This window comes from Aythya marila, assembly GCF_965140915.1.
Source record: "Aythya marila genome assembly, chromosome: 2".
In the NCBI taxonomy this organism is placed as follows: Eukaryota; Metazoa; Chordata; class Aves; order Anseriformes; family Anatidae; genus Aythya; species Aythya marila.
Window position 1 is genome coordinate 154,523,705 of NC_139043.1, and position 13,520 is coordinate 154,537,224.

General features: G+C 43.1%; 1 protein-coding gene across 3 annotated transcripts in view; it reads right to left on the bottom strand.

Annotated features, from left to right (window-relative positions):
• TSNARE1 (t-SNARE domain containing 1) overlaps positions 1–13,520 on the bottom strand; it is a 452,412-nt gene that overhangs the window by 294,084 nt on the left and 144,808 nt on the right. For all 3 annotated transcript variants that reach the window (XM_082752775.1, XM_082752776.1, XM_082752777.1), the window contains 2 exons: positions 8,320–8,397; positions 1,270–1,339 (listed from right to left, as the gene is read on the bottom strand). In XM_082752775.1, coding sequence (XP_082608901.1) covers positions 1,270–1,339; positions 8,320–8,397 — 148 coding nt within the window. The remainder of the gene's footprint in view (positions 1–1,269; positions 1,340–8,319; positions 8,398–13,520) is intronic.

Genomic DNA, 13,520 nt, shown 5'->3' on the forward strand with positions numbered 1-13,520 from the left:
AGAAAATTATCTAGCCATGTTTTTGAAGCGCTCTGAGGAGCCAAGGAATTGATTCTTAAATAAAAAAGAAGTAGTTTAGGAGCATAAGCACAATAGATGCTCTGGGTGATCGAAAGCCATCCTTGGTAAAAGATCTCCATTAGTTACAAGGGCAGTTTATGCTACAAATAATTTTGTACATGTAAACATCTTTCCTGATTACATTGATCTCCACAGGCTGACTCTTTACTCTTACATCCTCTCCAATCTCCTAAAATTAGATCCAAATCTTCTGACTATTATTACTATTACTATTTTTAATCCTCCAGTTTGCAAAACAGTGTATATGTGAATTAGGGCAGATCTGAGGCACAGATGAAAGCAGTGGAATGGAGAGAGGGAAGAGACTGCAAACCAGTCTGAGAGATTATACTGCGTCGAGAAGGCAAGTCAAGCACATCAGGCACTTCTAAGGAGAATAATGCCAATATAAAGAAATAGAAACCAAATTCTCCCTTCCGTTCACAGCTGAACCTCACTAGGAAATGCAGTCATATATACAAAACTAGAACCACATCCTAAGTACTTGATTTTTGTATGCAGGCTGCATGAAGGGAAGCAGCTTTAATAAATTGTGCTACATTTGGAAAAGCCATTTTAATTCTCTAATTAGCATGCATACAATGAAAACTAACTGTGCGTGTTTGTGTATACACATATCCAGAAGAGAGTTTAATGAACTGTATCTATTGCAAGTGAAACTGAAGTTTCATCTTCTCTGTGCTGTACCATGTGATGCTGTGATGCAAGTTTCAATACCACAGCACACTTTTCTGCCTATAAAATGTCTTCTTGCTCGAAGGAAGGAAGGAAGGAAGGAAGGAAGGAAGGAAGGAAGGAAGAAAGGAAGGAAGGAAGGAAGGAAGGAAGGAAGGAAGGAAGGAAGGAAGGAAGGAAGGAAAGAAAAGAGCTACACAAGCATCCAAGTCTGGCTTCACATCAAAAAACAACAAAATAAACGACCCATACACAACCACAAAAAAGGGTCTTTCACTGTAGGCCATCATTTTCTGTTATCTACCTACCATTCTCCGCCACCTGAAACCAGCACAAGCGGAGCTTTATAGGATCAATACATGTCTTACCATCATTAATCACCAACAGAAAGGAGCAAAATGAAGTAAGCCTGACAAAAAAAGTGTCCAGCTATAAAAAAGGACAGGAAAAAGGGAGAGAAAAATTAAAAGGCTGGGACAAAGAGAGATCTGTAGCAATTCAAAAGAGACTCACAGTCCATCCTGCAGCTCTTGAGTATCGTTTGAGGTCCCCAGGGATCGAAGGCTTCTTTCCAGAGAGGTCACTGTCAACAGCAGAGAAAGAAAGATAAACAAGCAGCACACCTTTTCAAATAAAAAATAATGGATTTTCATTTGTTTGTCTTTTAATTTGTTTCCTTTCAAAACAACATAATGAAGTAGTGTTTAAACAGGTACCTTGTGACACAAAGGGGCCATCAGGCAATGCCCGCTACCCCAAAATGGATAAATTGGGTCCCTAGGATACAGCAATGGAGATTCCACAGATGCTGTGGCATGACGGGACATGACAGCATAGCTGTGAATTGCTCCAAATGGACATTAAGAGCCTGAACTTTATCAGCCATTCTAGTATCTTCTAACTCATTGTTCAAGACTTCAACAGTCCAAATCTTTTCTTTTAGCTCAGATAAACTGTGATGTTTTACTATGATTATCTCATGTGCTCGAGCTGGAGAGCTTCTTGGGCTTTTCCATCAGGAGAGAAGAATGTTCTACCCTAAGTGATCCCAAGTTGGAAACATGGTTTGTTTCGCAATACAAAATAACTTCATATTTAAGAAATATATATAGGTTTGTGTGTATTCACTGCCACATCTTCATTCTCAGATTAACAGAAGATCATTATATTCGGACTTAGCATGTCAAGTATGCAAAACACTTCAAGACCTTCATTAATGAAAGACGGTAAATGAATGAGATTCTTTCTGTTTACACGTGGGGTTTTCTCAGGAGGCTTCCAGCTGTAAAAAAAACTTATGACCAGTTATCAGCCACACTTCAGTATTTAAAGAAGGAAAAAATATATATATTAGAAACGTATCTCAGCTATTCCTGTTGAAATTTAAGATATCCTGTTTTAATGATTACAGTCTTGGTCTCGGTCTACAGCTTTGAACAAATCACTCAACTATTTTTTTCCATTGACAGACAAAACTGAATCCCCTCTTTTCTTCTGGGCTTCTGTGGGTGGACACAAAAAAGCCACAGAAAGAGACAAAAACAACTTCATGTGTTTGGACATGGTATTCAAACAAGCTTGAATATCACCACTTATTTTCACCTTGCTTATTACGCTGCTAGATCTCAACAGCAGATCTCAGTACAGAGCTTGGCAGCTCAGTAAGATAAAGCCTTAAGGAACTGTCTACACTTGAGCTCATAATTATTATCCTTTGCTGGATGCACAATGTTTTAAGCAATAAATTGAGAGTTTTCACTAATAGCCATTTGCTTCTCTAGTTCAACAGCATTGATCCTGCAAAGATCTCATAGATATGATAATACTCTCTCATTCTGCTCCTCAATCCTAACAACTCAATCTCCCATGGAAATTGTCCATTTCTAAGACAAAACTAAAAATACTTCAAGGCCCAGCAGCCCTTCATGGCGCTGCAGAGCACGATGCTTGCTCGAATGTCCTTGGAGAACAGAGAGTGAGTTAAGGTAGCAGAAGCACTTTGTACGTTGAATTTCTAGGAACACGTTAACGTCATGTGTGCAGCTCAAGGAGGGAGAAGAGCAGCTACAGCATCCAAGCACCTTTCTAACCTGAGCTGCAAAACCAAGGCAATCCAAAGTGAAGGACTCTCTGCCAGCTCTTCCTAGAAATGAACACAGGCTTGAGGGAAGACAGATCTGATAGGCGGGTGCTTCTTTGCAAGAGCAGTATGGACCTCTGCTGCTGCCTGCTTCGGAGAATAATGGAGGAGGAAGCAGTTTTCTTTTTGCACTAAACTGTTCAAAACTTGCATGCAGAAGAATCTGAGGCAGGATTGCAAGAGAGGAGCAAAGCACTCATTGGTGAGGTGAGAAAATGACTCAGGTTTAAGTTCCCATCCTAAAATTTGATCTAATATTTTAACTCCAGTGTAACATATTAACACATATACATAAAGGTAAGTTATCCCTATAGGACAAGATATGTGCTGTGGAACACACAAGATGTTGGCATTTGATATGGCTTTTACCTGGGAAATAGCACAACTGAGACGCAAACTTGAGCTGGATCTCAGGGGACTGAGCTCTTTTTGTATTTTGGGACAGTCCTACCTTGTTTTGGATAAGAAGAGCTCTACTGAAATCTGCATGGCTCTTGTTGTGGATACGGAAAGTCCCCCCAGTTTACCAGTTCTGACCATCTGAGCTATCAAAGAAGCAAAATGTCAAGTTATGATGGAGTGATGCTGTGAAGCCGGTGCTAGAACAGACATCTTACTTAAAAATCCTTGTACACTTAACATTAAAAAAGGCATATGCTAGTCTTCCAAGATGAGGCATCCACAGAGATCACTGCTGTTGGATCTGCACTGATTTACATAAACTGAAAGTTTGGCACCACTTGTCTACGCCATCGCAATCCTTAAAATCAATGGGGGATGAGAAACCATCCCTAGATGGCAACGGAGACTTTATCACACCTGGGGGACGCTGAAAAATCCTTTGCTCAGCCTCTCAGATCAAGGTAATGGGACTGCGCCTGGCACCAGCCTGTCACGGGGAGTCATTAATGAGCAAGTAACAGGAATTAGAGAGGGAAGAGACCCATTAGAGCACTCAGGTTCTCCATCTGGCCAGAACAGGTCTGATTCCTGCAGTATATCCTCCAGCGATCAGCCCTTTAGACACGATGCGCCAACCTAGCTCCGTTTACGAGTGTTATTTATTTTACTTATTTATAAGGCATTTACTGAGAGGCAGCTAAAAGCCATGCTCTGACAGAAATGCAAAACCTTCATAAAAATGAGTAGGAAAAAAAGCCATCAACCAGACAAACTCACCTAGTACCTGAGCTGCTTTTTGCGTATGCGTGTGTGTTTTTTTTTCCCACCCAAGTGGAAAAATCAACTAAAGAAGGAAACGTAAAACTCAGAGAAGCCAAAGCCTTATCAGACAAACTTCCCTATGCTCAATAGAGACAGTCCCCAAAGAGCTAGAGACAGAAAGAAGATGCAAAGAATAGGTAAAAGTTCCCTCTACCCCTTGACACTTTTTTAAGAGATGGGTTAAAAAAAGTCCCTAAGCTCATGAACTGGCAGAAGAATGATCCAGTGGCACATAAACAGAACCAACGATCCTGGCTATGGCTTTTATTCAACACAAAAGGAAGATTTCCATATCCACAGCAGAAAAGGGGAGCGGGAGGCATTTATATGTGAGATCTGCCAAGATTAGCTCAGAGCCGCAGAGATTCCCCTTGGTCAGGAGCCAAGTCCTCAACTGCCCAATATGAATTTAAATCACCCCAAAGACTTAGGCTTCTGCAAAAAGTTAGGAGAGCAAGGAGGAACAAGACATGCAGCATTTACTATTTTTGTAGTGACACCAAACAAAAATCAGTGGTGCTTTAAAATCCCAGTATAGAGTTGATTTCTTGTTTCATTAAGAATACTCATTCTTCAAAGATAGAAAAAATGCAGCTGCCCACAACCTTGCATTTTGGAAATTGAAACAACAGAGGCATAGCATGGGGACCTCATGGCACCTTTAGCATCTCAAAGGGGAGAGGAGCATTTCTGGTGCCTGTTTTGGTCTCCAAATGCATTGGAGGACTTGGGAAGCCCCTAGGAGGCTGGGGTAAGGCAGGAAAAGAAGGAAAAAGGGAGCTGTAACTGGATTTATGCAACCCAGAAGGACATTCAACACACTATGCCCAGAGCAACAGGAGCACCAAGCATCATCTGGTGAGCATCTGCAATGCAGCCACCTGCTCCTTGATCAGCCCCTTGCATGGTGGTGCACACACAGCTCTGACTTTTGCTACAAGCTCGGACACAGAGTTTGCTGGATTGGCTGAAGAGACCATATGGTACAGCTGTGCAAGGCAGGAGGGATCTTGGGCATCCTTTCCCATTTTATAAACCTAAAGTTCTCCATCTAGGGTGGATTAGCTTTGCAAAAATTTGAGCAGCACAGCCAGCTTATGAAGAAGCCACACACAAATTGAAGCAAACTGACTTCAGCAGACTCAAATAATCTGGGTAGCGAACAGAGCAACAAAGGCATGGTATCTTATGGGCATTTTCTCAACCTAAAAGCACTTTAAAAACATTATAAATTCATAGATTTTAAAGCCCAGATAGAGCAATTCTGATTATCCAGACTGATTTCCTACCATAAAATTTTGCCCCATCACTCCTACACTGAGGCTGTAGATTGTAGCTGGACTCCAGTATCTCTTACAAAAACGCGTCTGAATCTTGATTTAAAGGTTTGAAGTCACATCAAATCCATCACGTCCCTTCAATAAGCAGTTCTAATGGCTAGTTATCCTCATACAGAAAGATTGAATTTGTCTAGCTTTGACTCCTATCTCCTGATCTCATTATGTGTGAGGATGTTAGATTAATGAGCCCTACGCAATCTATTTGAAGTCTTTCTTCCCACAGAGGTACTTACAGACCACGATCGAGTCCTCTCAAACGTCTCAAACAGAAGTTCGGATGGCATGCATTTTAAAGTCTGATTTGCAGACTTCAAACAGTTGTCTTAGCTCTTCTCTGTACCCTCTCCAATTTTGCAGAATAGTTTTAAGTATAGGTGCTGTCATTACCTGCTTCGGAGAGCACTCGGTGCAGGCACCTCTAACAGAAAGCACATCTTCGTGCACTCTGTACCATCTTAAAAGGAGAAGCAAAGACCACCAGAAAGTGCTAAAAACAGAATTGAGGGGACAAATGCAATTATAAAAAAGAATACAAATATAAATTGGATTGTGGCATTTCAAGAAAGGATGCACCACTCATCTTAAAGGCTTCTCAGCACAAACCCCACTAGGGGAGGAATTACAGCACGGACATGCCTAACGTGGTTAGCTGGAGTATTAATAGCACTTGTAGCCTCAAGCAGGTTGCAAAACTTCATGCTGAGCCCTGAAATAGCCAGCAGCCGAAGTACTGCTGCAATTCAACATTGCCATTGTGTCCAGGTAGCACGTAACGCTGGAAGAAGAAAGACTGGTGCTAACTGAGGTGTTTCCGTATGTAATAACACAGTCATACCCCATCCGTCAACCAAGTACCAGTAAGCATGGTTGGGAGGTTCAAGCTGCCATAGCAGCCTTAAGTCCAGGTCACAAAACTCGAGGTTTCCCAAGGAAAAGCTCGGGTAAAAAGACCTATGAGACCTGGTAGACACCGAGTAGAACATCAAGCAGCAATGTGGCCTTCTGGCAAAGAAGTCCAATGGCATCCTGGGCTGCATTACAAGGTCGAGGGAGGTGATGCTTCCCCTCTGCTCAGCCTTGGGGAGGCCACTTCTGCAGGACATCATTCTACTTCATCCCAAGTCCCATCACTGCTCTCCAGCATTACAGAGGGTACATGTAAGTGCAACTCTAAGGTGACTTGCAATGGCTGAATTTCTCAACTTGTGCTCTTTGAAGAATGTTGCCAAACTTGTACCCAAGCAGTTTTCCAGAAGGCTATAAATAACGTGTTTTAATCTACTGCTTGTTCAGTGTATCAATCAGTTACTCTTCTTAAAAATAACAACCACTAAAAAAAAAAAAAAAAGAAAGAAAAAAGGGAACATGAAGTGTCCATTTCCCATTTTGCTTTTGTCCCATTCAGAATCATCTTATATGTGAGACTTTGACAAACCACTGAAGAATCATAGACTCATGAAGGTTGAAGGGGATCTCTGGAGGTCTCTAGTCTAACGTTTTGCTCAGAGAAGGTTCACTTGAAAGCAAGGTCTTTTTCCAGCTCTGAATATCTCAAAAGAGAGATCCCACAGCCTCTCTGGGCTCCCATTGGAACCAGATGGCCAGAAATGTTTCCATCATATTGAATGTCGTATATTCAATATGCAAGCCAGCACCTATCCTGTCCTCTTGCACCGGATTATTCCATCCAAAGACATAAGAGAAGGTGTGAAGAATTATTTTTCTTCCGATTTTACAGCCAACTGGGCACCTGAATGCCTTCATAGAGCCACCTGGTTTCAGGCCTTCAACTTCACCCTCTGGGATACTGGAGAGCAGTAACATCTATGTTGCAGGAGGTCCTTAAGTTCTGACCCGAGGTGAAGACGATTGTCAAAAGCAAACTCAAACTTATCCATTCCTTGTAGTCATAGAAATCTCTGCACTTGAATTTGCCTGGCAGATGGAGGCATGACTGCTCTGCAGCATGCAAGAATCCTGATAGACAAAAGATGACTGCATTTCAGATCTGCTTCCCATCCTTCTTCGAGCAAGGATTCCTTGTTAGAAAGACAGGGACCTTTCCCCAGGACACATGGGGAGAATTACAACAAGCAGGAGGTCCTGAGATCCTTTACACCTAGTCCAGTGCAATGTCCCACCAGATCCCCTTAGGCACAGATCAGACCAAAGAGAGAAGCTGGCCAGGTAATTCACAACATCATGAATTTAAATCCTTGTCTAGCAGTGGTGTATTTTAGAACTGCGATATTACGGCATTAACAGTTATTCTGCAATGTTCCTTTATATCTACCTGTGAAATACGGCTTTAGATCCCACCCCAACAAGGCGCTGATGAGCCAGAGCACACCTCCAAAGGAGGGAAGCATTCTGCACCTCCAGTGTCCGGGGAGACACGAGCAGGAATAGCATTGCTGCTCCATCTACAGAGTGAAGAATAACAGAAGAGTTTTGGTGCTGGTGTTTTTATAAGGGAGATGGATGCTTTGCAGGCTCGTGTGACAGGCTCTGAACACAGTAGTGCTGCAACACATTAGAAAATGAGTCTGGCTTGTTCCACCTTTCTGCGCTCTAACTCCCCATTGTAACAGATGACACAATTAAAAATAGAAAAGGATGTGGTCTCAGTAAGAATTGGAATATATCTGTGCCTGCTTAATGCAACATATGGTGGAATATTTTTACATCTTATAAAGAACTGTGTATTGGACATGTGCTGGTGCTCGTGAGATGCAGCAGCAAGAAAACTGCATTAATATTTGCTCCCTGACAACAGGAGCTGTCATACGCCGTGTACACGCACAGGAGTCATCAGCAGGACAGCACACAATCGACTAGGAAACCTTTCATTATACGCACCATTGGAGTTAATTCGGAAGACGTTGGCTGAAGTCTCCTGAAATAGTTCCTGCAGTTCGCTGGGATCAATCTGGGTGGCTGCAAAGACAAAAAGGGAGAGACCTGTTAATAGTGGGGACTACCATCACTTTGAAGGGGGGCTCCCCTCCCAGCAGAGCCTCCAAAAGGGGACACCCAGCCGAGAACCTTTACGATAGAGCTGTCACCAAAATGCTATATTTTATACACACACAGGTTACAGCAACGACGATGTGCTGTCACACTCCATGCAGAGAATGGGCAACACCAACACCTGCAAAAAGCCTGCTTAGTCTCACCAGGCACAGGGAAACACCAGTAACACGGGGCTGGAGCACCCACGGGACACAAAGAATATGGATTTTCTCCTGGAAAGCAAAATAATATTTGCTCACTGCGGTGTTGCTTCAGGAAGAAGAGAATTGGTGAAGGTCCCTTTCCTGTCCCAGCAGTGCTGTGCAAACCCACAGCAGCCTGAAGTGTTCCCTACTTAGCTGAAAGATGTAACAAAGCACTGAATCGAAACTCCTGCATGCTCTCTTTCGTTAAAACACTTATTAACCATTAATTCATTGCTGTGGGCTCATCCTCACTGCAAATTTAGGCCAGCTAGGGGGTCGGATGTAGCCTTACACAGCGTGTGATCACTGATCACAGGCAGATACCCACTACATCCCCATTTCCATCAGGCAGCAAAGGTGACACTGAGATACAGCAGATAAGGTTTACACGGATCAAGGCAGCCTCTGCAGGAATTATCGGCAACTGGAATAGAAACGATCTCTGCTCATTTACCAAGTGGGCATGCCAGAGCTGCAAATGAATGAGAAACTGCAGCTTCATCCCCAGAGAAGGAGAGATGTGAAGCTGGACTGGGCTATACCACAGAGAAAGCACACGTTGCTTAAATAAACCTTAAACAAGGGCTGGAGTTTTGGTTGGCAACAGTCCCCAGAGACAGACTCATTTCCCCTTTAGCACCAGCATTACAGCAGCAGCTCTGCAGATTTTCCCAGGTTTTGCCCCATTCTGCCTCCCACCTGGGTCAGCTTTTGCAGGTTTCCTAGAAACTGCTCTACCTGCAACCTTGGCCAAGGCCAAAGCACCGTAGGGCTTGTCCCCCTGACATTGAAATAGTTACAGCACGGAGCTGCAGCAGTACAGACACTCAGACAGGAGCTGTTATTCATGTTTTCAAGTCAGAAGCCTGTAATCACAACATATTCTGCATCCCCTACCCAAATTCCTCTATGCTATTAAAGCACTGCACTCCCAGCCTGCATTTGGAAGAGCAGAAAGTCAAGGATGGGGCAAGGCAAAACCCCACAAATCTCAATCTGAACAAAAAGCCCTCCCAATGTCCTGCTTAGGGTGACCCTGAGGACATCCCCCAAGACTTCAGGACAAGCCTCATGTTCAATCTGGGCATCCAGGGGGTTTTCCACTGCTTCTCACCCACCTCACCCACAGCAATCCTTGTACGAGACGATTCGGCCTTGTCCCAGCCATAAATAAAGTCCTGGCTCGGTCTATCAGGTTGACACAAATCCAGGGCATTAAATGGTGTTTAATCAAAGTGCAAAGGGCCTCGTTGACAGAGATTTTCCCACTCTTCTCCTTCCACACTTCCTCCTAAATCAGCTGTCCCAGACACTCCTCTCCACTGCTTCACGTATCAGGCTACAGAACAAGAAATTAGCTTGGGCTTGTCTGTCCCCCAGGAATTTCACTTGTTACTAACAAGATCCAGCTTTCATTAAATCACTGGGAAAAGAGCAGCACAGGAAAAGGTTTTAGATCTTTACAGGCTGCGCTGACCCTGGTTTCAGGAGGCTTTTCTTGAATTTTTCAACAAAATTTAAATTTCTGGGTTAGTAATAGGGGAGGATGGGCACGTGGTGGCCAGGACAAGGTTTCAGGGCAGCATTTCCAGTTCTGTGTAGTGATCCATGCGTTTTGTGATAGAGGTTCTTTGGATGGGTTCTTTTTGGGGGGAGAAAAAATAGTTTATGTGCTTTTTTTCCATGTTGCTGATTGGAGCTCCAGATAAGCCACCATGCAACCAAGTCAGGGTTGTAAATTCTTCCAAATCCCCAGTTTCAAGCACCCAGAAAGGCACAGAATTACATTAACCACCCTCCAAAATTAGCCCACCCCAACTGCCCAGAAATTCAGGGACTGATCTGGCAGAGCAGGATTCACCCCATCTCCCCTGCATGGCCACGGAGAAACCAATTTGCTCATCCTCTACCACATTTCCCTAATGGAAGAGAGGCAAAATAGGACAGGGCAATGCATGAGGATCATATTCTAAGGACGTGGAAATATTAAACATTTTAAGCCTCAGCAGGATGATATTTATTTTGGCTGGATGCATGAGGACCAAGAGGTGAAGAACTCCCCCTTCCAAGGCTTAAAGTCTCAATCCATAAATATCCAGCAGAGAGACACACCTCACCTCCAAATGACAAACAAACATGAATCAAATAAAAACATAAATAAAATAAAATAGTGGATGCAACCTTTGGCCAGAATTTCCAAACATTTTGAAAATGCAATGCTTAGAGAATTGCTTGTCTAACAAAATTGCACAGAATCTGGCTTACCAGATCTTCTGTGTTTCCCTGCACCTGGACTTTTATTTCATGTTGGAATATTCTGCCAGCTCTGTTTTTCTTTTTCTTTTTTTTTTTTCTTTTTCTTTTTTTTTTTTTTTTCTTTTTCTTTTTTTTTTTTTTTTTTCAGGAAAGATAAGAAAATAGTAGCAGGGATGTTGTTTTACACTGCTGCTGCAATTTCGAGCTTCCACACGTCGAGCAGAAATGTTGTAACTATTCATGGAGGATTCAGCAGTCCAAGCAGACAAGCAAAACAATTTAAAAACAGCAGCAGAAAGCAAAGCAAAAATGCATCTGTACTGCCAAGCTAAGTGAAGACATATCAAGGCTGTGAAAGAAAGTGAATGTGAGGCACATTTGTGTCTAATAAAAAATTAAATGTCTTCGACTGCATAAAGGGACTGCTAAAATATTACAATTCCCTGAGAAGGAGCACGAGGTTGCTGATATGCAGTAAATACTTGCCATGCCCTGACGCTAATTGAGGTCGGCACCACAATTGGGAAAAGGTGACTTTTAATTACACCATGGGTCCTGAAAGCCATGAGGAGTTTGCAGTGGAAATGTTACAGAATCCCGCATCCAAATTGCTTCTCCTCTGTTTCCTTAATTGCCAAAACCACTTTTATAACTTCCCAGTGTTTTCCTCATTTGCTTTTCCAGCAGAATCCCCTTGGCGAGGGACAGGACAAAACAATTTCCAACTCCACCTCCTCCCCACCTAGCAAATAGTGACAAACTGATGCATTTATTTCAGCTGTTAAAGAAGCAGCAGCCAACGATGGCATTTCTGAAATATTCCTACTATTTTGTAGGAAACTAGTCCAAAATAAACATTGAGAGAACATATACACCAGCAAATAAGAGAGAGTTGGGGAGAAAGATTGTATTTTAGTGTTAGCTGGCTCCCCAGCTCTGTTTTGGACCAGCCTTTGCCAAGACAAACTCTGGAGCTGTTTGGGGCACAGTTTATCACAGAGATTGCTTCTCTGGGCAAAAGCAGTAAGACTGAACCAAATTTGCCATTGGATGTGCAGTTCCATTGGGATTACCTGCTCTGTGCAGCTTGCAGCCTGACCCCTGTGATACCTCTTGCACTTTGGGCTGAACAAAACAAAACAATACAAAACAAAAAAAAAAAAAAAGAAAAAATAAGAAACAAAGGAGACATACACCTCAAATACCCTTGTAAGCCTCAGACATTTTTGCAACTCTTACTCTAGAGACCAGAATGCTTTGCTTTCCACATTCCAATGCAATTACAATCCTCAACCAGTACCTAAATCATCACCTCCAGGGGATACTAAGTATGAGAACCAGAGGGATGGAGGTAGGTGATCAGGTTGGTGCTCGGACCAGAATATAAGCAGGGGGCTCCTGGCTCTTGGTTTGCTTCCCCCGTCCTGCTCTAGAGGAAGAAAATGCTGCTGCTGCTGCATGTGGGCATCCTTGGGGCTCTCAGGCTCTTGGACAAGCAGCAATTTGTTTCAAACACCATTGAAAGCAGTTCTTGCAGAGAAGGTATCTGATTTAGCTGGCGAGCAGAAATGTTTTTTGGTTCCTCTGCAAAGCCTGAGCAGGCTTATTGGGTTTTGCCTCTACTGATCTGGATATAATTCATGTCTGAAGGGGACAGCTGGAGGTGCAGGACAACACGCGTGGCAAAGGTATATACAGGAACATCCTTGTGCATAATGCTAATGAAAACTGCCCATGTTCCCCACGTTAATCTTCCTTGCCTATTAATTATTTCACACTAATTTGAAGCTCCTAATGGCTTTTCTGCAGCCAGGTGAAGTCAATTGCCTCCATGATCTGAATTTTGTAGCAAACCCAAAATAAGTCAAGAGTTGCAGAAAGGAAGAGACAATAGTTGAAGCAACTCCGATAAAAAGGGAAAAGAGAAAAAATAAGACAAGCATTCAATCTTTCTGCTTACAGCACTAAATGAGGCTGCAGAACTCAGCACCTTGGGTTCAATGCAAATATCCCCAGTGCACCACTGTGAGCTATGTGTGTCTCTGCAACATAAAACACAGTCACAGATTTCCTGCACCTTCGCTCATCTGAAAGATTTAACTCAAGTTGTAACACCAGCTTTTGCTGGGAAAAACCTTTCAGCAGAAAATTACCTGGTAGCCAAACTCCCTTTCTATGCTGTGAAACTCCTACAAGGAGAAAAGTGCCAGCAGGGCGCAAGCTGCATGCCATGAGGTCAAACAATCCACCCTACATCCTCAATTCACCTCTACCGATAAGGATAAAGGACAAGGGGCTTCAGCTGTGCTCAAACCCCATGGCTTAAGCTTTTCACAGCTTACCTTAAGACACAACTCACCTGTCAAGAACCCTGCTCCTTCCCCAGGACCAAGTGACCCATTGGAAGGCTTCAATTCCCCTCTCAAAGACGTCTCACAGGACTGACCTCAGTTATCCAAGAGAGCAACTCTTTCCTGAAGGCCACGATCCGTAACAAGAGCCACGTGCCTTTGGCATTGGGAAATCATAGAATCATAGATTCATTAAGATTGGAAAAGACCTTCGAGATCATCTAGCTCAGCTGTC